Source organism: Elephas maximus, chromosome 3, assembly GCF_024166365.1.
Source record: "Elephas maximus indicus isolate mEleMax1 chromosome 3, mEleMax1 primary haplotype, whole genome shotgun sequence".
Classification (NCBI taxonomy): domain Eukaryota; kingdom Metazoa; phylum Chordata; class Mammalia; order Proboscidea; family Elephantidae; genus Elephas; species Elephas maximus.
The window spans coordinates 206,150-231,477 of NC_064821.1; the positions used below are offsets into that span (position 1 = coordinate 206,150).

The window sequence follows — 25,328 nt, forward strand, 5'->3', positions numbered from 1 at the left end:
CTTCTTTCAGGTGTGAAAAAGGAAAGATGTCACTTTGAAAACTAAGGTGTGCCTGAGCTGAGCTATGGAATTTCCAATAGTCTCATATGCATGAGAAAGCTGGACAATGAATATGGAAGATCAAAGAATTGATGTCTTTGAATCACGGTGTTGGCAAAGAATATTGAATAAACCGTGGACTGCCAGAAGAATAAACAAATCTGTCTTGGAAGAAGTACAGCCAGAGTACTCATTAGAAGCCAGGATGGAGAGACTTTGACCCATGTACTTTGGACATGTTATCAGGAGGGACCAGTCCCTGGAGAAGGGCATCACACTTGGTAAAATAGAGGGTCACCGAAAAAGATGAAGACCCTCAATGAGATGGACTGACACAGTGGCTGCACCAATGGGCTCAAACATAGTAAGATTGCGAGGATGGCACAGGATTGGGCAGTGTTTCCTTCTGTTGTACATAGGGTAGCTATGAGTCAGAGCCAACTCAATGGCACAGAATAACAACAACTTGAAAGTAAACTCAAAAGCTTCTCCAGTTTTAGGATCTTCTAATCTCATCCCTTCTCGAGCTGCTCGAGAAGACAAAGTAAAGTATTATAATGACATGTGCAAAGAGCTGGAGATGGAAAACCAAAAGGGAAGAACACGCTCGGCGTTTCTCAAGCTGAAAGAACTGAAGAAAAAATTCAAGCCTCAAGTTGCAACAGTGGAGGATTCTTTGGGGAAAATATTAAATGATGCAGGAAGCATCAAAAGAAGGTGGAAGGAATACACAGGGTCATTATACCAAAAAGAATTAGTCGATGTTCAAACATTTCAAGAGATGGCATATGATCAGGAATCGATGGTACTGAAGGAAGAAGCCCAAGCTGCTCTGAAGGCGTTGGCAAAAAACAAGGCTCCAGGAATTGATAGAATATCAACTGAGATGTTTCAACACACAGATGCAGCGCTGGAGGTGCTCACTCATCTATGCCAAGAAATATGGAAGACAGCTTCCTGGACAACTGACTGGAAGAGATCCATATTTATGCCTATTCCCAAGAAAGGTGATCCAACCGAATGCAGAAATTATAGAAAAATATCAATATCACACGCAAGGAAAATTTTGCTGAAGATCATTCAAAAACGGCTGCAGCAGTGTATCAACAGGGAACTGCCAGAAATTCAGGCTGGTTTCAGAAGAGGACGTGGAACCAGGGATATCATTGCTGATGTCAGATGGATCCTGGCTGAAAGGAGAGAATACCAGAAGGATGTTTACCTGTGTTTTATTGACTATGCAAAGGCATTCAACTGTGTGGATCACAATAAACTATGGATAACACCACAAAAAATGGGAATTCCAGAACACTTAACTGTGCTCATGAGGAACCTGTAAATAGATCAAGAGGTGGTTGTTCAGATAGAACAAGGGGATACTGACTGGTTTAAAGTCAGGAAAGGTGTGCCTCAGGGTTGTATTCTTTCACCATACCTATTTAATCTGTATGCTGAACAAATAATACGAGAAGCTGGACTATATGAAGAAGAACGGCATCAGGATTGGAGGAAGACTCATTAACAGCCTGCCTTGTGCAGATGACACAACCTTTCTTGCTGAAAGTGAAGAGGACTTGAAGCACTTACTAATGAAGATCAAAGACCACAGCCTTCAGTATGGATTATACCCCAACATAAAGAAAACAAAAATCCTCACAACTGGACCAATAAGCAACATCATGATAAATGGAGAAAAGATTGAAGTTGTTAAGGATTTCATTTTACTTGGATCCACAATCAACAGCCATGGAATCAGTGGTCAAGAAATCAAAAGATGCATTGCATTGGGCAAATCTGCTGCAAAGGACCTCTTTAAAGTGTTGAAAAGCAAAGATGTCATCTTGAAGACTGAGGTGCGCCTGACCCAAGCCATGGTATTTTCAATCGCATCATATGGATGTGAAAGCTGGACGGTGAATAAGGAGGAGCGAAGAAGAATTGACACCTTTGAATTGTGGTGTTGGCGAAGAATATCGAATATACCACAGACAGCCAAAAGAACAAACATATCTGTCTTAGAAGAAATACAACCAGAATGCTCCTTAGAAGCAAGGATGATGATACTGCGTCTTACACACTGTGGACATGTTGTCAGGCGGGATCAGTCCCTGGAGAAGGACATCATGCTTGGCAAAATACAGGGTCAGCGGAAAAGAGGTGGGTTGACACAGCGGCTGCAACAGTGAGCTCAAGCATAACAACGATTGTAAGGATGGCACGGGACCGGGCAGCGTTTCATTCTGTTGTGCATGGGGTCGCTATGAGTTGGAACGGACCCGACAGCACCTAACAACAACAACAGTCTCATTACAGCGACCTGACAGTGAGGGGACTATATGAAGATGGAGGGAATAACCTGTCTCTTCCAACTGTTAGATCCCAGGAAGCTGCACAACCTCCCTCAGTCTGAGTGAGCTCCCCCACACAGAGGCCGAGACAAGGAATCACCATAGCCCTTACCTAAGGGCTCTTCAGAGGATTAACCTGGGTGATGCCAGCTCATAAAAGTGCTTTGTCAACTCTAAGAAGGCTGTTAACCCCCAAGCAACTTCTCACCTGGGAAATAACCTGCAAGCCTAAGGCCCTTGGACACTGGAAAATGCTTCATAAAACCTGAAAACTCCTTGTAAACAGGAAAATGCTCCCTAAACTCCAAGGCACCTTGTAAGTTGGAGAATGCTTGTTGTTTGTTTTCTACCGTTTGCTATCGAGTTGATTCCGACTCACAGCGACCCTACAGGACAGAGTAGAGCTGCCTCATAGGGCTTCCAAGGAGCACCTGATGGATTCAAACTGCTGACCTTTTGGTTAGCGCCCATAGCTTTTAACCACTGCAGCACCAGGGCTCCCGACAATGCTTAGTAAACCCTAAAATGCTTTAGAATCTGGAGAATGCTAAATTGCACGGACTGGAAGGCACCAGCAACTTTAAGACGTATCGTTAATTTCTGTACCACAAGAAAAGAGGGAAAAACCTCCCAATTAAATATTGATGCAGTTCAAAGATGCAATCGATAATAAAAAGAAAATAAATCCAGATTTCAGAAATGGCCAAAATGCAAAAAAAAAAAAACAACGTGTATATTGTTTTTTTTAATTATATTGTAATTGAAGCAATTCAGGAGTAACTTGTAGACTCCAAAAGTCCTCGCAATCTGAAACATATTTTGTACCCTCTAAAATACGTCAGAAACTGAAATACTGTATTCATCACTCAAAGGCATCATTATTCCTAAGGCTTGGTCAGTGACGGTAAAATGTGAAAAAAAAATGCATCTTAGAATCGATGAAATACGGTACTTTGTAAACCCTGAAAGGCCTTGATACTAGGAAAGGTTTTGTAAACCCCAAAAAGCTTTATAGACTGGGAGATCTTTGGTCAGCCCTAACTAATTCTAAACTTCCTGGTACACAGGATAGAATCTGTCAGCATAATGGGCTTTGTCATCTGGGAAATACTTCATAAAATCTGAAGGGCCTCGCAGCGCTGGGCAGAGCAGCTGGAGGCCGGATCGACCTCACCCGAACCCCCGGAGGAAGGGCCCCAAGCACCAGGCACTGAACGAATGTCCAGGTGCCCGAAGCAGACACAGCTCCCAGGCAGTAAGGGTCAAGGCGGGGTTCTGTGTCGCTCAGGGTGTCTGAAGGATGCTGCTTTTCCTTCCAGAAAACCCACTCCGCATATCCCCATTTCACAGAGAAAGGGACTGAGGCTCACAGAGAAGCCTGTCCAGGCTGTGTCCCTAGGCCATCTCAGGCCCCGCCCCTGGCCATGGCCCCGCCCCTGCCCTCCTAGGCCCCGCCCCTGGTCATGGCCCCGCCCTGCCCTCCTAGGCCCCGCCCCTGGCCATGGCCCCGCCCCTGGCCATGGTCCCGCCCCCTGTCCTCCCAGGCCCTGCCCCTGTCCTTCCAGGCCCCGCCCCTGGCCATGGCCCCGCCCCTGCCCTCCCAGGCCCCGCCCCTGGTCACGGCCCCGCCCCGCCCTCCCAGGCCCCGCCCCGACCCCGCCCCTCCTTACCACGCCCTCGGGGTCCACGAGCAGCAGGTGTTTGGGCTGCCCCAGGTGCATGCCCGTCAGCACGTACTGCCCGGGGTTGGTAACGCTGTCACGAACCAGGAAGTCCCCATCCGCTCGAAGCAGTTTCTCCGCCGCCCGGCGGCTCATGCGACCGTGGTACCAGGGCTCCTGGCGCAGCTGCTCCTCCGTGGGGGCGATGGGAGCCCTGCGGGTAGGGGGGCTGGGCCACTGGTCCTCCAAGGGAGGGGGGGCCGCAGCTGTCGAGCACTCGTGGAGCTTCAGGGCGTCCTCGAAGGGTCCTGCAGGCGGAGGACAGGAGAGATGGGGAGGGCAGGGGTCGCGGCGGCAGACTCCTCCTGGGACAAGGCCTGGTGGAAGGGAGCGGCCCAGAGCGGGGACGGCGCGGGGCTGGGAGGAGCAGCTTCCCGTGGCTGACTGATGGAACAGCACTGACACCCGTGTGTTAGCCCAGCTCGGAGTCAGCCCCGTACATGCCATCTGCATGCTTACCTTGTACCCTGTCGCTTTGCCCCCCAGTCTCACTGCCTCAATGAATTATTCAGTATGTCCTCTCGGATTTTGTTGTTGTTGTTAGGTGCCCTCGAGTCGGTTCTGACTCATAGCGACCCTACGCACGACAGAACGAAACACTGCCAGGTCCTGGCCCATCCTTACAATCGTTGTTATGCTTGAGCCCATAGTCGCAGCCACTGTGTCAATCCACCTCGTTGACGGTCTTCCTCTTTTCCGCTGACCCTGTACTCTGCCAAGCATGATGTCCTTCTCCAGGGACTGATCCCTCCTAACGACATGTCCAAAGTGTGTAAGACGCAGTCTCGCCATCCTTGCCTCTAAGGAGCATTCTGGTTGTACTTCTACGACAGATTTGTTCTTTTTTTTCGCAGTCCATGGTATATTCAATATTCTTCGCCAACACCATCATTCAAAGGCGTCAATTCTTCTTCGCTCCTCCTTATTCACCGTCCTGCTTTCACATGCATATGATGCGATTGAAAATACCATGGCTTGGGTCAGGCGCACCTTAGTCTTCAAGGTGACATCTTTGCTCTTCAACACTTTAAAGAGGTCCTTTGCAGCAGATTTGCCCAACGCAATGCGTCTTTTGATTTCTTGACTGCTGCTTCCACAGCTGTTGATTGTGGATCCAAGTAAAATGAAATCCTTGACAACTTCAATCTTTTCTCCGTGTATAATGATGTCGCTCATTGGTCCGGTTGTGAGGATTTTTGTTTTCTTTATGTTGAGGTGTAATCCATACTGAAGGCTGTGGTCTTTGATCTTCATTAGTAAGTGCTTCGAGTCCTCTTCACTGTCAGCAAGCAAGGTTGTGTCATCTGCATAACGCAGGTTGTTAATGAGTCTTCCTCCAACCCCGCTGCCCCGTTCTTCTTCATATAGTCCGGCTTCTCATATTATTTGCTCAGCATACAGATTGAATAGGTACAGTGAAAGGATACAACCCTGAGGCACACCTTTCCTGACTTTAAACCAGTCAGTATCCCCTTGTTCTATCTGAACAACCACCTCTTGATCTATTTACAGGTTCCTCATGAGCACAGTTAAGTGTTCTGGAATTCCCATTTTTTGCGGTGTTATCCATAGTTTGTTGTGATCCACACAGTTGAATGCCTTTGCATAGTCAATAAAACACAGGTAAACATCCTTCTGGTATTCTCTGCTTTCAGCCAGGATCCATCTGACATCAGCAATGATATCCCTGGTTCCACGTCCTCTTCTGAAACCGGCCTGAATTTCTGGCAGTTCCCTGTCGATATGCTGCAGCAGCCGTTTTTGAATTATCTTCAGCAGAATTTTGCTTGCGTGTGATATTAATGACATTGTTCTATAATTTCCACATTCAGTTGGATCGCCTTTCTTGGGAATAGGCATAAATATGGATCTCTTCCAATCAGTTGGCCAGGAAGCTGTCTTCCATATTTCTTGGCATAGACGAGTAAACACCTCCAGCGCTGCATCTGTTTGTTGAAACATCTCAATTGATATTCCATCAATTCCTGGAGCCTTGTTTTTTGCCAATGCCTTCAAAGCAGCTTAGACTTCTTCCTTCAGTACCATCGGTTCCTGATCATATGCCACCTCCTGAAATGTTTGAACATTGACTAATTCTTTTTGGTATAATCACCCTGTGTATTCCTTCCTCCCTTTTGGTTTTCCATCTCCAGCTCTTTGCACATGTCATTATAATACTTTATTTTGTCTTCTCGAGAGGCCCTTTGAAATCTTCTGTTCAGTTATTTTACTTCATGAATTCTTCCTTTTGCTTTAGTTGCTCGATGCTCAAGAGCAAGTTTCAGAGTCTCCTCTGACATCCACCTCGGTCTTTTCTTTCTTTCCTGTCTTTTCAGTGACCTCTTGCTTTCTTCGTGAATGATGTCCTTGATGTCATTCCACAACTCGTCTGGTCTGCGGTCACTAGTGTTCAGTGCGTCAAATCTATTCTTGAGATGATCTCTAAATTCAGGTGGGATATACTCAAGGTCATATCTTGGCTCCTCGTGGACTTGCTCTGATTTTCTTCAGTTTCAGCTTGAACTTGCATATGAGCAACTGATGGTCTGTTCCACAGTCGGCCCCTGGCCTTGTTCTGACTGATGATATTGAGCTTTTCCACTGCCTCTTTCCACAGATGTAGTCAATTTGATTTCTGTGTGTTCCATCTGGCGAGGTCCATGTGTATAGTTGCCATTTATGTTGGTGAAAGAAGGTATTTGCAATGAAGAAGTCATTGGTCTTGCAAAATTCTATCATTCGATCTCTGGCGTTGTTTCTATCACCAAGGCCACATTTTCCAACTACTGATCCTTCTTTGTTTCCAGCTTTCGCATTCCAATTGTCATGTTAGTATTAGCTTATGTCACAGAAGATGGTGGAGAGATCGGGGTGTCTTGAGGGAGGGGGGTGACTCCTTGTGGGACCAGCATGGAGCCAACACACCCACAGTAAAAGAGGGTAGAACTGTTATCTCGGGAAATGAGGAGAGTGTTTTAGATACTTCATACCAGGAAGGAAAAGCCTCCTCCACCAGACTGAGCCCTCTATCAGTCTGGGGCATCCCACAGGGAAAGGAGGAATGGGTTCTACCGTCAGACTAGTCACTGTATCAAGGTGTGAACTAGGCCTACCCCATCAGACTGAGCTTCCTCTGGGAGCAGGCTGTACCTTCCCCCATCAGATTGTACAAATTCATTCAGGGGAGGGAAATAGGCCTCCCCGTCTGACTTGCCACTCTTTTAAGGCAGAGTCCAGGCCACCATCAGACTGGGTCTCTCCCCCAACTCTGTCAACCTGGAAAGTCCCAAGGGAAGAAGACTGAACGTCCCCCATCAGACAGCATTCCCATAGGGAGAAGGAGGCTGTGCCTTTCCCATCAGACCTCAGAGCTGCATGAGGGGGCCTCCTCTGCCAGAATGGCCACTTTTTGGGGAGCAAAACCCAGGTATCCCCACTCAGGCAGCCCTCTCCTCTATGCCCCTCTGGCTGGCCTCCTCCCTCAGTGGGCCACCCCTCCCCCATCCAGCTGGTCTCCCCAACATACGCATGTCAAACAGGTCCTTCTGTGGGCTATCCTCATGCTGCGGGGGCGCCGGCGCCTCCAGCTCCAGGACGTCCAGACCCTGCGTGTTGACGTACAGGTGGTCCTCATAGTCGCGGGGGCCCCGGGCATCTGCCTGCACGTAGCCGTCCCCCGGCGGGGCTGGGGGTGGTGAGGAGGGGTGGCAGGGTCACTGGGGGGAGCCCAGACAAGGGGGCCCTGGATACGGGGGCACAGTGGGGTAAGCATCCACCTTGACCCTTCTCCACACTTGTCTCCCTGCCAGGAACACAGTGACCAGCCTCCCCGGGGACAATGTACACCGTGTGCACAGCCTCAAGTCAAAGGTCTTAAAAGGGTGAAATGCCCCATAAACGCCCAGACAGGGACATCAGTAGAGGAAGTGGGCAGGGGTGCTGAGGGGCAATGAGGTCCTGCTCAGGGAGGGGAAGTTGCCCACCCCAATCCCAAACTCCAGGGCCAAATCTTCCCAGTTTTCAGAAGAAGTCAAAAATCTGATTTTTATGTTAAGTCTCCACATTTAAAAAATACTAACAGTAACTCTTTTCTCCTCGTGATTATGTGATTGACATGATACATCTGTTGCTGTCCAGTCCATTCTGACTCAGCGACCCTACAGGACAGAGTAGAACTGCCCCATGTGGCTTCCAAGGAGCACCTGGTGGATTTGACCTTTTGGTTCGCAGCCGTAGCTCTTAACCAGCTGTGCCATCGGGGTTTCCAACACGATACATAGGAAAGTCTTATTTCTGTGCAGGTTAGCTTCAGGGTTTGCTTTCTTTTCTTTTTTAAATTTTAGTATTGAATGTGCTTCATACTTTCGTTCCCACGGTTCAAATGCCACAACTACAAGCAAGGTATCCGAAGAGGAGTTCCCTCTAGATTCTGCCGGATCCCGACCAATTCACCCTTAAAAGGTGAGGGTGGGTTCTTTGTCCTCTCAGCCAGGAAGCAAAGTGTCTTATCAAACTGTTAGAAGAATAAGTGAGAGTGAGAGTGGCATTCTGGGGTAAGTTCATTTCCATTTCTCTGGACTGGAGCAAGATTGAGTGTCTTTTCCTGGGTGTAAAGGTATTGGTGTCTTTTTTTCTCAAGCGTCTGTTCATGGCCTTTACTACACAACCCGTACACATTACCATCAAGTCGATTCGACTCATAGTGACCCTAAAGATGTCAAATTCAGCCCCAGGGCCTTCAGTTTGCAATCCCTGCTTTATGTAGATTCTATCATTAACTTCACAGAGGACTGGGTTCAAATCCCAGGGCTGTCCTCTGTGACTTGGGCAAGCTAGTCAACCTCTCTGTGCCTCAGTCTTTCCATCTTTAAAACGGGCAGAGTAACAGTAGCTTCTTCATACAGTCGGGGTAAGAATTAAAGCTTTAGAACAGTATGAGTGTTAATTCTGTGCCAGCTTGGGCTGGCTGATGAGGGGCAGAGAGGTTTCATGAAGCCCAACCTTCTTTCCTGGGTGGCACAGATTCTCCCTGCCTTGAATGGTCAGGGCTGGGTGAGAGGGAACAACCTGGGTTTGGTGGAGTCCAGAGAGTGACAGGAGCTCTTGCATGGGGTGAATGGGTGGTGGAAGAGTTCCTGGATGTTGGAGCTGGGGCACTGACATATTGGTAGGAGTTCTTGGCCAGAGAAATGCAGAAGGCTAGCCAAAAAGCAATCACAGCATGTGGAAAGGCACAGGAGCAGGAAACATTCGTGAGCCCTGGTATTCAGGGGCAAGCAGCCCATGTTCCAGAGAAAAAGCAGATGAGGGCCAGATTACAGCGGCTTCAGATGCCCAGGCAGGCACTCAGTGACACGTGCAATTTAACCCCCAGGCACCGGGAGCCACTACGTGCTCTGACGCTGGCAGTGAAACACCCGTATTATTTGGGAAGATCTTAAAAAAAAAAAAAAAAGCCTTGCTTGCTAGAAGCAAGAGGACTTGAAGCACTTACTGATGAAGACCAAAGACCACAGCCTTCAGTATGGATTGCACCTCAACCTAAAGAAAACAAAAATCCTCACAATCGGACCAATAAGTAGCATCATAAATGGAGAAAATATTGAATTTGTCAAGGATTTCATTTTACTTGGATCCACAATCAATGCCCATAGAAGCCAAAATAAAAAGAAAGAAATGTGTTGCTGTCTAGTCAATTCTGACTCATAGTGACCCTATAAAACAGAGTAGAACTGCCCCATAGGGTTTCCAAAGAGCAGCTGGTGGATCCAAACTGCTGATCTTTTGGTTAGCATCCAAGTTCTTAACCATTGTGCCACCAGGGCTCCTGCCATGGAAGCAGCAGTGAAGAAATCAAATGACATAATGCATCGGGCAAATCTGCTGCAAAAGACCTTTGCAAGTGTTAAAAAGCAAAGATGTCACCTTGAGGACTAAGGTGCACCTGACCCAAGCCATGGTATTTTCAAGCCTCATATGCATGCGAAAGCTGGACAATAAATAAGGAAGACCAAAGAAGAATTGACACCTTTGAATTACGGTGTTGGCCAGGAATATTGAATATAGCATGGACCGCCAGAAGATGAAAAAATCTGTCTTGGAAGTACAGCCAGAATGTTCCTTCCAAGCAAGGATGGCAAGACATCATCTCAGGTACTTTGGAAAGGAGGGACCAGTCCCTGGAGAAGGACATCATGCTTGGTAGAGGGTTGTCAAAAAAGAGGAAGACCCTCTAGGAGATGGACTGACACAGTGGCTGCAACAATGGGCTCAAACAGCAATGATTATGAGGATGGCGCAGGACCAGACAGTGTTCCGTTCTGTTGTACGTTGGGTCGCTATGAGTTGGAACCGACTCAACAGCACCTAACAACAATGACGAAAAGCCAACACAGATGTTAGCAAGGCTGAGGAAGCAGGCACACAGCCCTGGTGGGCGAGCAGACGTGATTAAGGTCCGCACTCCGTGACCTACCAACTTGAGGCTCAGCCACCACTGGAGGGACACGCTGGTGGCACAGGAGGCCAGCCAGGATGTCTGTGTAACGGAGGGAGCTAGAAAGATGCCAAATGTCTGTGGGTAGGGGGGCCGAGTGAGTAAACAAACTCTAGGGGTGGGGAATTCTATACAGTCGTTCAGGAGAATCCAACTACATAGAAAGACCCCAAAACTGATGAAGGGAACTGGGCAAGAACCAGAGCGATGCTCATGGATGGCATGGTACCTCATGTGGAATAGTTTCTCTGTGCACCTATTTCTAAAAAGTCTGAAAGGAGGCACAACACTATGTTTTAATGATTTGATTATGGCCATGATAAGGGCTACCCAGCAAGACAGCAAGAACAGCACACAGACTTTGTCGGGTGATCAGGAGAGCTTCTCTGAGGAGGCAGCACTTGGGTTGAGCTCTGACATGTGAATAGGATGCCCAGGATCAGAGTGAGCTCTGCCAGGGGGCTGGGGCCAAAAGGGATTTTAACCTGTTCTGTCATTTTTTTAAGGAGCACTGGTGGTGTAACAGTTAAGCAGTCGGCTGCTAAATGAAAGGTCGGAGGTTCAAACCCACCCGTGTCTCCACAGGAGAAAGGCCTACATGATCTGTCCCTTAAAGGTTACAGCCAAGGAAGCCCGGTGGGGCAGTACTACTCCCTCACATGGGTCACTATGAGTCTGAATTAACTCAGTGGCACACAACAACAAACTGTTATTTTTAACTTTGTATAACATTGTTCATTTTTCTTACTTTGAACACATCATCAGACGGGAGCAATCGCTGAAAGAGGACTGTGATGGTTAAGATTGTGCGTCACCTTGGCTGGGCCATGATTCTCAGTGATTTGGCAGTTACGTAATGATGTCGTTATCCTCCGTTTTGCGGTATAATGTAATCATATCCATGATGTGATCTGATGTGATCAGTCAATTAGTTGGAAGGGGAGTTCCCTCGGGGGTGAGGCCTGCATCCAGTATATATGGATGTCCCGACAGCTCACTGGTTTTCTTGTTCTGGATCCTGCATCCAGTTTGTCATCATCGGACCTCCAATTGTGGGGACTTGAGCCAGCAGCCTCTGTATTTCCTGCCCATCTTGGGATTTGTTGTCCTCCACAGCCCATGAGCCAGCAGCCTGCTGTTTGACCTGCTGATCTTGGGTTGGACAATCCTGCAGCTATCCTGCAGCTACTGAGCCTCCAGCCTGATGCGTTACCCATGGATTTGGGACTTGCCAGTCTCTACAACAGCATGAGCCATTTCCTTGAATAAATCTCTCTCTCTCACTCTCCATATGTCTGGGGCCCTGGTGGTGCAGTGGAAACCCTGGTTGCATAGTGGTTAAGCACTACAGCTGCTAACCAAAAGGTCGTCAGTTCAAATCCACCAGGCGCTCCTTGGAAACTCTATGGGGCAGTTCTACTCTGTCCTATAGGGACGCCATAAGTCAAAATCAACTCGACAGCAACGGGTTTTGGTTTGGGTGGTTCGGTGGTTAAGAGCTCGGCTGCTTACCAAATGGTTGGCAGTTTGAATCTACCAGCCACTCCTTGGAAACCCTGTGGGGCAGTTCTGCTGTGTCCTATAGGGTTGCTATGAGTCGAAATTGATTCGACCATTGTATACACTGTGTACCTGTGTATAACATGGGGTCCCTATGAGCCTCCAGTCCACAGCACCCAACAACAACAAACAATATAACATGATGCGTGAATGCTTGTGGACTTAAAACTCATTCATTTTGTTAAAACAGAGTACGTGGAGGAGGGCTATCAGAGGATCTTTACCAACACAGAACGGGCAGTTGCACCCCTGGACATTTGTTCTCTTGAAGTCTGTGCTCTAGAGCTGAGCTTTCAAGGTGACTCCTTGCACTGTTATTTGTCACACAAATGCCTAGAAACCACCCACATGCCCACAAGTGGGGGGAGATAAATTATGGTCCTTCACACAGTGAGGTACTACACAGTGGTGAAGAAGATGGAGAAGCCTAATGTGGGAGGAACGCCAAGATGGATGGTTAAGTGAAAAAAGCAACACGGAGAGTGTGCCTAAAATACCCACCATCTGTGTAAAAATGAGGGGAAATCGTTGTTGTTAGGTGCCGTCAAGTTGGTTCCGACTCATAGTGACCCTATGTACAACAGAACGAAACACCATCTTCACAATTATTGCTTGTGTTTGAACCCATTGTTGCAGCCTCTGTGTCAGTCCACCTCATCAAGGGTCTTCTTTTTTGATGATCCTCTACTTTACCAGGAAACCCTGGTGGCATAGTGGTTAAGTGCTACGACTGCTAACCAAGAGGTCAGCAGTTCGAATCCACCAGGCGCTCCTTGGAAACTCTATGAGCCAGTTCTACTCTGTCCTATAGGGTCGCTATGAGTCGGAATCAACTCGACGGCAGTGGGTTTGCTACTTCACCAAGCATGATGTCCTTCTCCAGGGACTGGTCCCTCCTGTATCTTTAAATTACTATATCTTTAAATTGGCTTGAAGGTGCATGGAAAATCCTGGAAAAGGAATTGAGAAACTCTAAGTACTGACTAGTAACTTGTTTAAGGAGGTTCCTGAGGCAGATGGAGACAGGCATGAGAAAGTGATTTTTCACTGAATACCTGTTTATACTCTGTGCTTTGAACCACGGGAATGCATTATCTACCTCCAAAACTGCAAATATGGTCATGTTGTAGGTGAAGTGAAGGGACACAGGGGAGAGACAGTCTGAAGGGGAGGCAGCAGGGACAGGGCCTGGTGGGGCAACAGACCCAAGTACTCGCCTGGCCCTGAGGCTATCCTACCTGTCCCTGAGGGTCCCAGGTCCCACAGTAGGCCGCAGGCATCTTTTCGAGTGGGAGGTGCTCCCTGAAAAAGAGGGGTGTGAGGCCCCCTTGGGATGTGAAAACTCCTCTTCCCAAGCCCAGCACCCCAATCTCCCCACCCCCACCTCCTAAATGTCTGGAGACATGAAGACAGATGGGGGAGCTCAGCCCTCAGCCCTCGGCTCCCCAGAGCTCAGGGGTGCCCACCTCTGCAGCCTCATCAATCTTTCCACTCCAGAAGGCAGCCTACACCCTCCTGCCACTTTGCACATGGTGTTCTCTCTGCCTGGATGCCCTTCTCCACCCTCCTCTCCTGGGCAACTTCTGTTCACCCAACAGGGCCCATCCCAAGCTCTGCCCCACAGGGAAGCCCTCCTAACCACCCAAAAATTCAGCATCCTGACGTGTGTTCCCACCACCATCCCTGGTAGCCTTATCATAGCTGTAACCCAATCATGAATGTAATTATTTATTCAGTGTCTGGGGGTGGGGATGATGTCTGAAATGCTTATGCTATCTGAAGTGTTTGGGATGCGGCTGAGCAAAGAGCCGGCACCAACCTGTGCTACTTTTGTGGATGAGTGGATGGATAGATGGATGCGTGGGTGGATGGTGGATGGGTGGATGGATGCATGAGTGGGTCGGTGGGTGGATGGGTAGATGGATGGGTGAATGGTTCAATGGGTGGGTGAATAGGACAGATGAGTAGGTGGGTGGGTGGATAGTTGGATGGGTGGGTAGATGGATGGATAAGTGGGTGGGTGGGTGGAGGGGTGGATGGATGGATGGATGGATGGATGGATGGATGGATGGATGGATGGATGGATGGATGGATGGATGGATGGATGGATGGATGGATGGATGGATGGATGGATGGATGGATGGATGGATGGATGGATGGATGGATGGATGGATGGATGGATGGATGGATGGATGGATGGATGGATGGATGGATGGATGGATGGATGGATGGATGGGTGGATCGGTGGGTGGATGAATGGGTAGATAGGTGGGTGGACAGTTGGATGGGTGGGTGAATGAATGGATGGGTAGGTGGGTGGCTGGGTGGTTGGGTGGGTGGATGGATGGATGGATGGATGGATGGATGGATGGATGGATGGATGGATGGATGGATGGATGGATGGATGGATGGATGGATGGATGGATGGATGGATGGATGGATGGATGGATGGATGGATGGATGGATGGATGGATGGATGGATGGATGGATGGGTGGGTGGGTGGGTGAGTGGGTGGCTGGGTGGGTGGGTGGCTGGGTGGGTGGCGGGGTGGGTGGTGGGGTGGGTGGAGGGGTGGATGGGTGGATGGATGGAGGATGGATGAGTGGATGAATGGGTGGGTGGATGAATGGGTGGGTGGATGGATGGGTAGATGTATGGGTGGGTGGGTGGGTGGGTAGGTGGATGCTTGAGTGGGTGGATAGATAGGTGGATGGGTGGGTGGATGGATGGGTGAGTGGGTAGATGGGTGAGTGGCTGGATAGATGGATGGGTGGGTGGGTGGTTAGATGGATGGGTGGATGAATGGATGGGTGAGTAAATGAATGGATGGGTGGGAGTGGGGAGGTGGAAGGATGGATGGGCAAGTGGATGGATGGATGGATGGATGGATGGGTGGGTGGGTGGGTCATTGGATGGGTGGATGGATGGATTAGTGGATAGAAGGATGGGTGGGTGGGTGAACGGATGAATGGATGGGTAGATAGTTGGATAGGTGGGCGGATGGATGGGTGGGGCGAGTGGATGGATAGATGGATGGGTGAGTGGATGGATGCATAGGTGGGTGGATGGGTGGATTGTTGGGTAGATGAACAGGCGGATGAGTGGGGGTGGGAGGGTGGATGAATGGGTAGGTGGGTTGGTGGGTGGGGGGTGGATGGATGGGTGAATGAAAGGATGAGCGGATGTGTGCGTGGGCAGATGGGTGAATGGGTGGACAAGTGGACAGGTGGGTGGACAAATGGGTGAAAGGAGGGATGGATGGTTGGCTGAGTGGGTGGGTGGATGGATGGATGGATGGGTGGATGTCTGGGGAGGGCACGAGACCCTCCTCTGGGACTGGAGGAAAGAGGAGCAGAGGGAGAGCCAGAGATTAGCCTGAGAGGTCAACCCCCAGGAACATCCCTGCCCCTCCCCCATGAGAATGAGAACTGACCTGGCCAAGGGTGCCCAGGGCGCAGGGCTGTGACAGGGCCAGCCGAGAGTCCACCAGCCCACCCAGGGGCGGCTCCTTCCCGGGGATGCTGTTGTAGTAATTGTGTTCCACTGCCTCTTCGTCCCCCCAGGCTGAGTCCTCCAGCCCAGTCAACCTGTGGAGGAAGCGGACAGACAGCAACGTGGGGAGCCCAGGAAGGGGCCCCAGCCCACAGGGACAGAACTAATTACAGGGCCTCCCGAGGGTTCTTTATGCAGTAGAACCCAAGCTCACAGGGACTCAAACAAGGAGACCTGGATTTGAATCCCGGTCCCCAGCCTGTCCCAGAGCACAGAGCTCAGCATGAAACACTTGTCAAATGAGGAACAGGCCCTCTCTCTCCTTGTCTCTAAACTGGGGACACCGCTCAGGGCCGTGGCAAGAATACCCAGCAGATCCTCACAAAGGCTGGCATCTACCCCTTCCTGTCCACTCTGGCCCACCAGGCAGCTGGGGCCTGGTGCTAAATTTTTACCAGAGCCAGGATATCCTGGGGCCAGGTGGAAAACCCATCAGCAGTGATTGCTATTCTAGAAACTTATCCAACAAGTACCACATGGGGGAGCATGGTCAGAGCAAAGTAGCAGGAGCAACCTGCCTGCCCATCCACTGGAAATGGGGCAAATAAATTCTGGTCAGGCACATAGCAAGCACAACACCATAGACAAAAGGCAGAAAGAGCTCCAGGTGAGGAACAGCCTCCCAGACTCAGTGAGGGAGAAACACCGCGTTTGTCCGTGCATACTCTGTGGTGCTGCTAGCGTTTTCATCATGTATGTATCCTGCATTTCTAATAATTAAAAGATCTTTAAATTGTCATCTCTTCTTTCTCTAGAGCAAAACCAAACCCACTGCCATCGAGCTGATTCCGACTCATAGCAACCCTACAGGACAGAGTAGAACTGCCTTATAAAGTTTCCAAGGCTGTAAATAAATCTTTACGGGGACAGACTGCCCTTTCTTTCTCCCGCCGAGCAGCTGGCTCTTTAGAGCAGGGGCCAGCCTACTGTTTACAGCCGCCAAGCTGGAATGGTCTGTATATTTTTAAACCACAAAACTTTTGAGTGGTTGGGAAAACATCAAAAGACGAACATCCTGCCACATGTGACAATTATATGAAATTCAGATTTCAGTGTCTATAAATAAAGTTTTATTGGCCCACGGCCACACTCACTTGTTCATGTACCATCTCGGCTGCTTTTGCTGAGTGGCAGAGACAGAGACTGACTGGCCCGCAAAGCCAACAATATTAACTGTCTGGCCCTTTGCAGAACTGTTTGAGATGCCTGGTCTAGATTAAGGATCGTAATAGTCAAAGCAGCTGCGGACTGGGCACCAGACATGGCCCTTTCTTACAGGAACTGGGATGTTGAATCTCCACCTGGACACTGGGAAGCAGGGGCTGGTTTTATCATGGTTTTACAGGCAAGAAAACCAGGAGGTTGAGTGATTAGCCCGAGGACCCAGGGAGAGGAGGGACAAAGCTGAGATTCCAAACCAGGCGAGGAACAGAGAGCTAGGCTGTGCACCTGGGTGGGCCAGGTCAGGTGGAAGGCCAGGATAGGTAGGGGGTGGGTCCACTCACTTCTCCGGGGGCATGACCACCTTGGGAGGGCTGTGCAGGTACTGCTTGAAGCGCAGCTCAAAGGCCTGCCCCACGGTGCTGATGACGCTCTGGGCAAGGCCACCACAGCACTCCAGGATGTGGCAAGCTGCGGGCGTGAGTTACGTGGTGTCAGCGGGGCTATGACTAGCTGATGCAACTCCAACCCACAGGCACCCACCCGGCCTCCCAGGGCAGCCTCACCTCTCTGGTTGATAGGGTCCTTGGCGACGTAGGCCACGTAATCTGTCATGTCCTGGAAGAGAGCAACCAGTAGAGCCTGCCCCAGCCACCCCATCCAGGACTCCCAACTGCTCACCCCAGCCACATAGCAAGGAGGGGCCAAGTAGACTTCAGGAAGGGCCCGAGAAGGGGAAGTGGTTCTCAGGGCTGGAGGGGCAAAGGGACTGGAAGTCCCCCCACCCACATTCCAGCCTTACCGTGTCACCACCGGACGCAAAGGAGATGGACTGCATGTGGTGGTTGGCGATGGTCTGCGCGCAGAGAGACACTTGATCAGGGACCCGGAGCAGGCGGACCCTGCAGTTGGGCAGGGGGCCGGTGGGCCAGGGACACAGGGAAGGTGGGAGGGCAGGGCAGGGATGGCGAGACTGCAGCTGGTCTGGGATCCACCAGGATGACTGAGAGTTCAGCTGGGCAATGGAGCCCCCAGCCGGTGACCCCCCAGCAGGGAGAGCCAAGGAGGGTGCTGGACCCCCAAGGTCTCACAGCATGTGTAAGAGGGCAAACGACCCCTCACAGGCAAACAGACACACAGATGCTCACACAGACACACAGAAACTCACAGACACACATTAAAACCCCTCTGACACACAGATAGATACACCAACCTGTACCCCTGCTCGCACGCACAACCAGTCAACAACCAGTTGCCATCGAGTAGACCCCACTCACGGTGACCCCGTGTGTCTCAGAGTAGAACTGTGCTCAGTAGGGTTTTCAATGCCTGCTTTTTCAGAAGCAGATCTCTGGGCCTTTTTCCGGAGCACCTCTGGGTAGACTAAAAGCTCCAATCTTTCAGTTAGCAGCTGAGCATCTTACCATTTGCACCACCCAGGGAGTCCTGACTCACACGGTAAGATGCTTACACAAACCAGATGCTCACACTCACACCCAGACACACACTGGCACCCCGACTCCTACAGGAGTAGACCCGGACACTCTGAAGGGCACACCCTCCCGTGCAGACATACTGGCACACCGACTTCTACAGGAGTAGACCCGGACATTCTGAAGGGCACACCCTCCCGTGCAGACACACTGGCACCCCAACTCCTACAGGAGTAGACCCGGACACTCTGAAGGGCACACCCTCCCGTGTAGACACACACTGGCACACAGACTCCTACAGGAGTAGACCCGAGTCTCTGAAGGGCACACCCTCCCGTGCAGACACACTGGCACACCGACTCCTACAGGAGTAGACCTGGAGACTCTGAGGGGCACACCCTCCCATGCAGACACACACTGGCACCCCGACTCCTACAGGAGTAGACCCGGACACTCTGAAGGGCACACCCTCCCACGCAGATGCACACTGGCACACAGACCCCTACAGGAGTAGACCTGGAGACTCTGAAGGGCACACCCTCCCACGCAGACGCACACTGGCACACCGACTCCTACAGGAGTAGACCCAAGACTCTGAAGGGCACACCCTCCCACGCAGACGCACACTGGCACACAGACTCCTACAGGAGTAGACCCGAGACTCTGAAGGGCACACCCTCCCACGCAGACGCACACTGGCACACCGACTCCTACAGGAGTAGACCTGGAGACTCTGAAGGGCACACCCTCCCGTGCAGACACACTGGCACACCGACTCCTACAGGAGGAGACCTGGAGACTCTGAAGGGCACACCCTCCCACGCAGACACACACTGGCACACCGACTCCTACAGGAGTAGACCTGGAGACTCTGAAGGGCACACCCTCCCACGCAGACACACACTGGCACACCGACTCCTACAGGAGTAGACCTGGAGACTCTGAAGGGCACACCCTCCCACACAGACGCACACTGGGACACCGACTCCTACAGGAGTAGACCCAAGACTCTGAAGGGCACACCCTCCCACGCAGACGCACACTGGCACACCGACTCCTACAGGAGTAGACCCGAGACTCTGAAGGGCACACCCTCCCACGCAGACGCACACTGGCACACAGACTCCTACAGGAGTAGACCCGAGACTCTGAAGGGCACACCCTCCCACGCAGACGCACACTGGCACACAGACTCCTACAGGAGTAGACCTGGAGACTCTGAAGGGCACACCCTCCCACGCAGACGCACACTGGCACACAGACTCCTACAGGAGTAGACCTGGAGACTCTGAAGGGCACACCCGCCCACGCAGACGCACACAGGCACACAGACTCCTACAGGAGTAGACCCGGAGACTCTGAAGGGCACACCCTCCCACGCAGACACACACGCACTCACACACGCCCCCAAGCTGCCAACGGGCCTGCAGAAGCTGTGAGTGGGAAGATCCCAACTCCTGAACAATCAACTCGCCGCGTCAGTGGGTTTATTTGCATGCTCATTTGCATGGCCCTCCTCTTGCCTACCCTCCCTATTCCCAAGCTCGCTGGTCCCTTTTCCCCACGACCCAGGGAGGGGCAACCCCAAGGCCAGGCAGGGCCAGTCAGTGCACCACAAGCCTCCACCCTGTGTACCCCACTGAACGTCCACCCCTTTGTCCCCCCCGCAGGGGACCCTCGAGGCTCTGCCTTTGCCCAGTCCCGGACCATCACGGAAGACCCAGCTCTGCCACTGCCTCGTGGGCAGGTGGCTCCACCTCCCTCAGAGGTTCGTGCCTTGTAGAGTGAGGGCAAGGGGGCAGGGGCTGGGTGGGCCTGGGCAGGGCCTGTGGCCGGGCCTGTGGCCGAAGGACCGGGCCTGTGGCCGGTGGGTGGGGACCCGTGGTTGAGGGGCGGGGCCTGTGGCCGGTGGGTGGGGACCTGTGGCTGGGGGCGTGGCTTGTGGCCGAGGGGCGGGGCGGCCTTACCTGGCGTGTGGCGGGCACCGAAAGGTTGAGGCCGTCGATGGAGATGTTGACCGCAATGCTCATGCCGGCAAAGCGCAGGTTGCTTTTGCCCAGGATGGAGGCCAGCGTCTTGTTGGGGGCCTGGGGAGGCAGGGGACAGCGCCAGGGTGCAGCGTGGGATACGGGCTTGAGCACTGGGGAGGGGCCGCAGAGGGGTTGCCGGCTGGGGCAAGGGTCCGAAGAGGGCCTTGGTGCCCCTCCCCCTACCCCCGCCACCAACTCTGCCCACCAGCCGCACTGGGGCCCCCAGCCCCTCACCCACCTTTTTCTTCCAGGAGCCCCGGACGCCGGGCACAGCCTCATGCAGGCGGTTGATGGCTTCCCTGCGCAAGAGACAGAGCAGGGATCAGAGAGCTCCAAGGGGGTGTGGTGGGGGGACTTTACATGTGAGGGGGCTTAGAGGTGGGGCCTTGGAGAAGATGAGAACTTGAGAGAAGAAGGGGGCTCAGAAATGGGAAGTCGTCAGGAAGAGGGCTAAGAGAAGGGAGAGGTCACAGGGAGGGGGCAAGAGTTCAGATAAGCGTGAGGGGCTAAGAGAAGGTTGAGGGTCAGGGAGCTGAACAGGAGAGCAGAGAGAGGGAGATGGGACTGAGAAAGAGGCACAGGAGAAGGGCTGAACATACTTTGAGGCCCTAACTTTTAGTACCTCCAGATATGACCTTATTTAGAAATAGGGTCTTTGCAGATACAATTAGCTAAATTAAAATTAGGTCATACTGAAGGAAAAAAAACCAAAAAAACATTGCCATTGAGTCAATTCCTGTTCCTAGCAACCCTATAGGACAGAGTAGAACTGCTCCATAGAGTTTCCAAGGAGCAGCAGGTGGGTTTGAACAGTTGACCTTTTGGTTAGCAGCCAGGCTCTTAAACACTATGCCACCAGGGCCCATACTGAAGTGACGGAACCAAAAAAACCAAACCCATTGCGGTCGAGTTGATTCCAACTCACAGAGACCCTATAGGACAGAGTAGAACTGCCCCATATAGTTTCCAAGGAGTGGCTGGTGGATTCAAACTGCCGACTTTTTGGTTAGCAGCTGTACATCTTAACAACTACACCACCAGGCCTTGTGGGTCCTAATTCAATGACTGGCCTACTTACAAAAACAGTTGCAGTCGAGTAAATCCTGACTTATGATGACTCATGTGTGTCAGAACCATGCATCATATGGTTTTCGACAGCTAATTTTTTAGAAATAGATTACCAAGCCTTTCTTCCAAGGTGCCCCTGGGTGACCTTGAGCCATCGACCGAGCACACGAACATTTTGCACCACGCAGGGACTACTAGAATTACCATGTTGTTGTTGTTAGGTATCGTCAAGTCAGCTCAGACTCACAGCGGCCCTATGTAGAGCAGAACGACACTCTGCCCAGTCCTGCACCATCTCCACAAACACTGCTATGCTTGAGCCCGTTGTTGGGGCCACTGTCAACCCATCTCGTTGAGGGTCTTTCTCTTTTTCAATGACCCTTTACTTTACCAAGCATGATGTCCTTCTCCAGAGACTCATCCCTCCTGATAACACGTCCAAAATATGTGAGACAAAGTTTTGCCGTCCTCGCTTCTAAGGAGCATTCGGGCTGTACTTCTTCCAAGACAAACTTGTTCATTCTCTGGCATCTTCCCCAACACCACAACTCAAAGGTGTTGATTCTTCTTCGATCTTCCTTATTCATTGTCCTGCTTTCACATGCATATGAGGAGATTGAAAACACCATGGCTTAGGTCAGGCACACCTTAGTCCTCAAGGTGACATCTTTGCTTTTCAACACTTTAAAGACGTCCTTTGCAGCAATATGTCATTTGATTTCTTGAGTGCTGCTTCCATGTGTGTTGATTGTGGATTCAAGTAAAATGAAATCCTTGACAACTCTCTTTTCTCCATTTATCATGATGTTTACTGGTCCAGTTGTGAGGATTTTTGTTTTCTTTATGTTGAGGTGTAATCCATACTGAAGGCTGTGGTCTTTGATCTTCATCAGTAAGTGCTTCAAGTCCTCTTCACTTTCAGCAAGCAAGATTGTGTCATCTGCATAAGGCAGGTTGTTAATGAGTCTCCAATCCTGATGCCACATTCTTCTTCGTATAGTCCAGCTTCTCAGATTATTTGCTGAGCATACAGATTGAAGAGGTATGGTGAAAGGATACAACCCTGAAGCACACCTTTCCTGACTTTAAACCACACAGTATCCCCTTGTTCTGTCCAAATGACTGCCTCTTGGTCTATGTATAGGTTCCTCATGAGCACAATTAAGTGTTCTGGGAATCCCATTCTTCGCAATGTTATCCATAATTCGTTACGATCCACACAGTCAAATGCTTTTGAATAGCTAATAAAACACAGGTAGACATCTTTCTGGTATTCTCTGTTTTCAGCCAAGATCCATCTGACATCAGGAATAATATCCCTCATTCCACATCCTCTTCTGAATCCGGCTTGAATTTCCGGCAGTTCCCTATCAGGGTACTGCTGCAGCTGTTTTTTAATTATCTTCAGCAAAATATTAACTTGCTAGGCTTAAAAGACAGCCAATTCCAGAGCTGAGGGAAGATCCCACCACCACCAAGGAAGGAGAGCCAAGAACAGAGGGTGTCCTTTGAACCCAGGATCCCTGCTTTGAGAAGCTCCTGGAGCCAGGATACCAAGGGAGAGAACTGTAACACTGAAGACAGTGAGAAGTGGTGGCAGAGAAGTGGCAGCAGTAGAAGCAGGAGACAGCACGGTGGGCCAGGAGCCCACGGATCAAGAAAGCTAAGCGCCTTCTGGCCGAGGCGGAGTGGGGAGCCTTAGGGCATTTATCAACAGAGCTAAAAGAGCTTTGTAACACTTGCCTGAGCAGGCCGGAGGCCAGGCCAAGGGGCCGAGAGGTCAACGGGCCAGAGAGAGACCTGTCTGAGAAGAGGCTGTCCTGAGGGAAGAACTGCATCCTCAGAGTTCCTAAACCTGAGTCATAACCTGTTACTTCCCCAATAAACCCCATAATTGTGAGTATGGTCTGTGAGTTCTGTGTGGCCATTGCCATGGATTATCCAACTCAGCAGAGAAGTAGAAAGTGCCATGGGAGGGACGGTTGGTGTCAGAATTGGTAAAAAGGTTGGAGAGAGAAGGCATGTCTGACCTCGGCTTCGCAGGAATCAGCCTTGGCTTGTGGATCGTGATTCACCTTCCTCCTTGTGAAGTTAGAGGAGGCCAGACACCTCCGTCATACTATTTTTACAGCACATGTCATCATAATACTTTACTTTGTCTTCTCCAGCCACCCTTTGAAATCTTCCGTTCAGCTCTTTTACTTCATCATTTCTTCCTTTTGCTTTAGCTACTCTACGTTCAAGAGGAAGTTTCAGACTCTCTTCTGACATCAATTTTTGTCTTTTCTCTCTTTCTTGTCTTTTTAATGCTTTCTATACATATGATGTCCTTGATGTTATTCCACAACTCATCTAGTCTTTGGTCATTAGTGTTCAATGCATCAAAACTATTCTTGAGATGGTCTCTAAATTCAGATGGGATATAATCAAGGTTGTATTTTGGCTCTCATGGACTTGTTTTAATTTTCTTCAGCTTCAACATGAACTTGCATATGAGCAATTGATAATTTGTTCCACGGTCGGCCCCTGGCCTTGTTCTGACTGATGATATTGAGCTTTTCCATTCCTCTCTTTGTAATCAATTCAAATTGTCTCAGATGTAGTCAATTTGATTCCTGTGTTTTCCATCTGTTGAGGTCCACATACACAGTTGCCATTTATGTTGTTGAAAAAAGGTACTTGCAATGAAGAAGTCATTTGGTCTTGCAATATTCTATCATGTGATCTCCAGTGTTGTTTCTGTCATCAAGACCACATTTTCAAACTACTGATCCTTCTTCTTTGTCTCCAACTTTTGCATTCCAATCACCAGTAATTATCAATGCATCTTGATTGCATGTTTGATCAATTTCAGACTGTAGAAGTTGGTAAAAATCTTCAATTTCCTCATCTTTGGCCTAGCGGTTGGTGTGTAAATTTGAATAATAGTTTTATTAGCTGGTCTTCCTTGTAGGCGTAATGGATATTACCCTATCACTGACAGCTTTGTATTTCAAGATAGATTTCGAAATGTTCTTTTTAAGGATGAATGTGATGCCGTTCCTCTTAGAGTTGTCATTCCCGGCGTAGTAGACCATATGATCGTCCGATTCAAAATGGCCAATACCCGTCCATTTCAGCTCACTAATGTCGAGGATGCCTGTTTGTGCATCCCATTTCGTTTTTGAAGACTTCCAGTTTTCCTAGAGTCATACTTCATACATTCTAGGTTCCAATTATTAATGGATGTTTCCAGCTGTTTCTTCTCATTTTCAGTTGTGCCACATCAGCAAATGAAGGTCCCAAAAGCTTTACTCCATCCACGTCATTAAGGTCGACTCTACTTTGAGGAGGCAGCTCTTCCCCAGTCATATTTTGAGTGCCTTCCAACCTTGGGGGGGGGGGGCTCTTCTTCCGGCACTGTATCAGACAGCATTCTGCTGCTATTCCTAAGGGTTTTATTGGCCGATATCTTCAAATGTAGACCACTAGGTCCTTCTTCCTAGTCTGTCTTAGTCTGCAAGCTCCGCTGAAACCGGTCCACCATGGGTGACCCTGCTTGTATTCGAAAAAATGGTGACAAAGCTTCCAGTATCACAGCAACATCCAAGCCACCACAGTATGACAAACTGACAGACGAGTGGTGGAGATTACCATTAAAAAAAGAAAAAAACCTGTTGCCATCAAGTCGATTCTGATTCATAGCGACCCTATAGGACAGAGTAGAACTGCTCCATGGCGCTTCCAAGGCGTGGCTGGTGGATTTCAACTGCCGACCTTTTGGTTAGCAGCTGTAGCAAGCCACAGCTCTCAACCACTGGGCCACCAGGGCTCGAAACACTAAAGTCCCACCAAGATATGAACTTGAATCACTAGATTAAGAGTCCAGAGTGCTCACGATTACACCATGGAACCGCTAAGAATTACCACATGACCCACT

The 25,328-nt window shown here is 50.1% G+C and overlaps 1 protein-coding gene across 1 annotated transcript in view; it reads right to left on the minus strand.

Annotated features, from left to right (window-relative positions):
* SHC2 (SHC adaptor protein 2) overlaps window positions 1-25,328 on the minus strand; it is a 39,892-nt gene that overhangs the window by 6,826 nt on the left and 7,738 nt on the right. Inside the window, exons 3-11 of the mRNA XM_049876050.1 lie at window positions 20,580-20,640; window positions 20,279-20,398; window positions 17,681-17,734; window positions 17,445-17,496; window positions 17,223-17,349; window positions 15,599-15,752; window positions 13,403-13,466; window positions 7,635-7,793; window positions 4,058-4,356 (exon numbers count right to left, since the gene is read on the minus strand). Coding sequence (XP_049732007.1) covers window positions 4,058-4,356; window positions 7,635-7,793; window positions 13,403-13,466; window positions 15,599-15,752; window positions 17,223-17,349; window positions 17,445-17,496; window positions 17,681-17,734; window positions 20,279-20,398; window positions 20,580-20,640 — 1,090 coding nt within the window. The remainder of the gene's footprint in view (window positions 1-4,057; window positions 4,357-7,634; window positions 7,794-13,402; window positions 13,467-15,598; window positions 15,753-17,222; window positions 17,350-17,444; window positions 17,497-17,680; window positions 17,735-20,278; window positions 20,399-20,579; window positions 20,641-25,328) is intronic.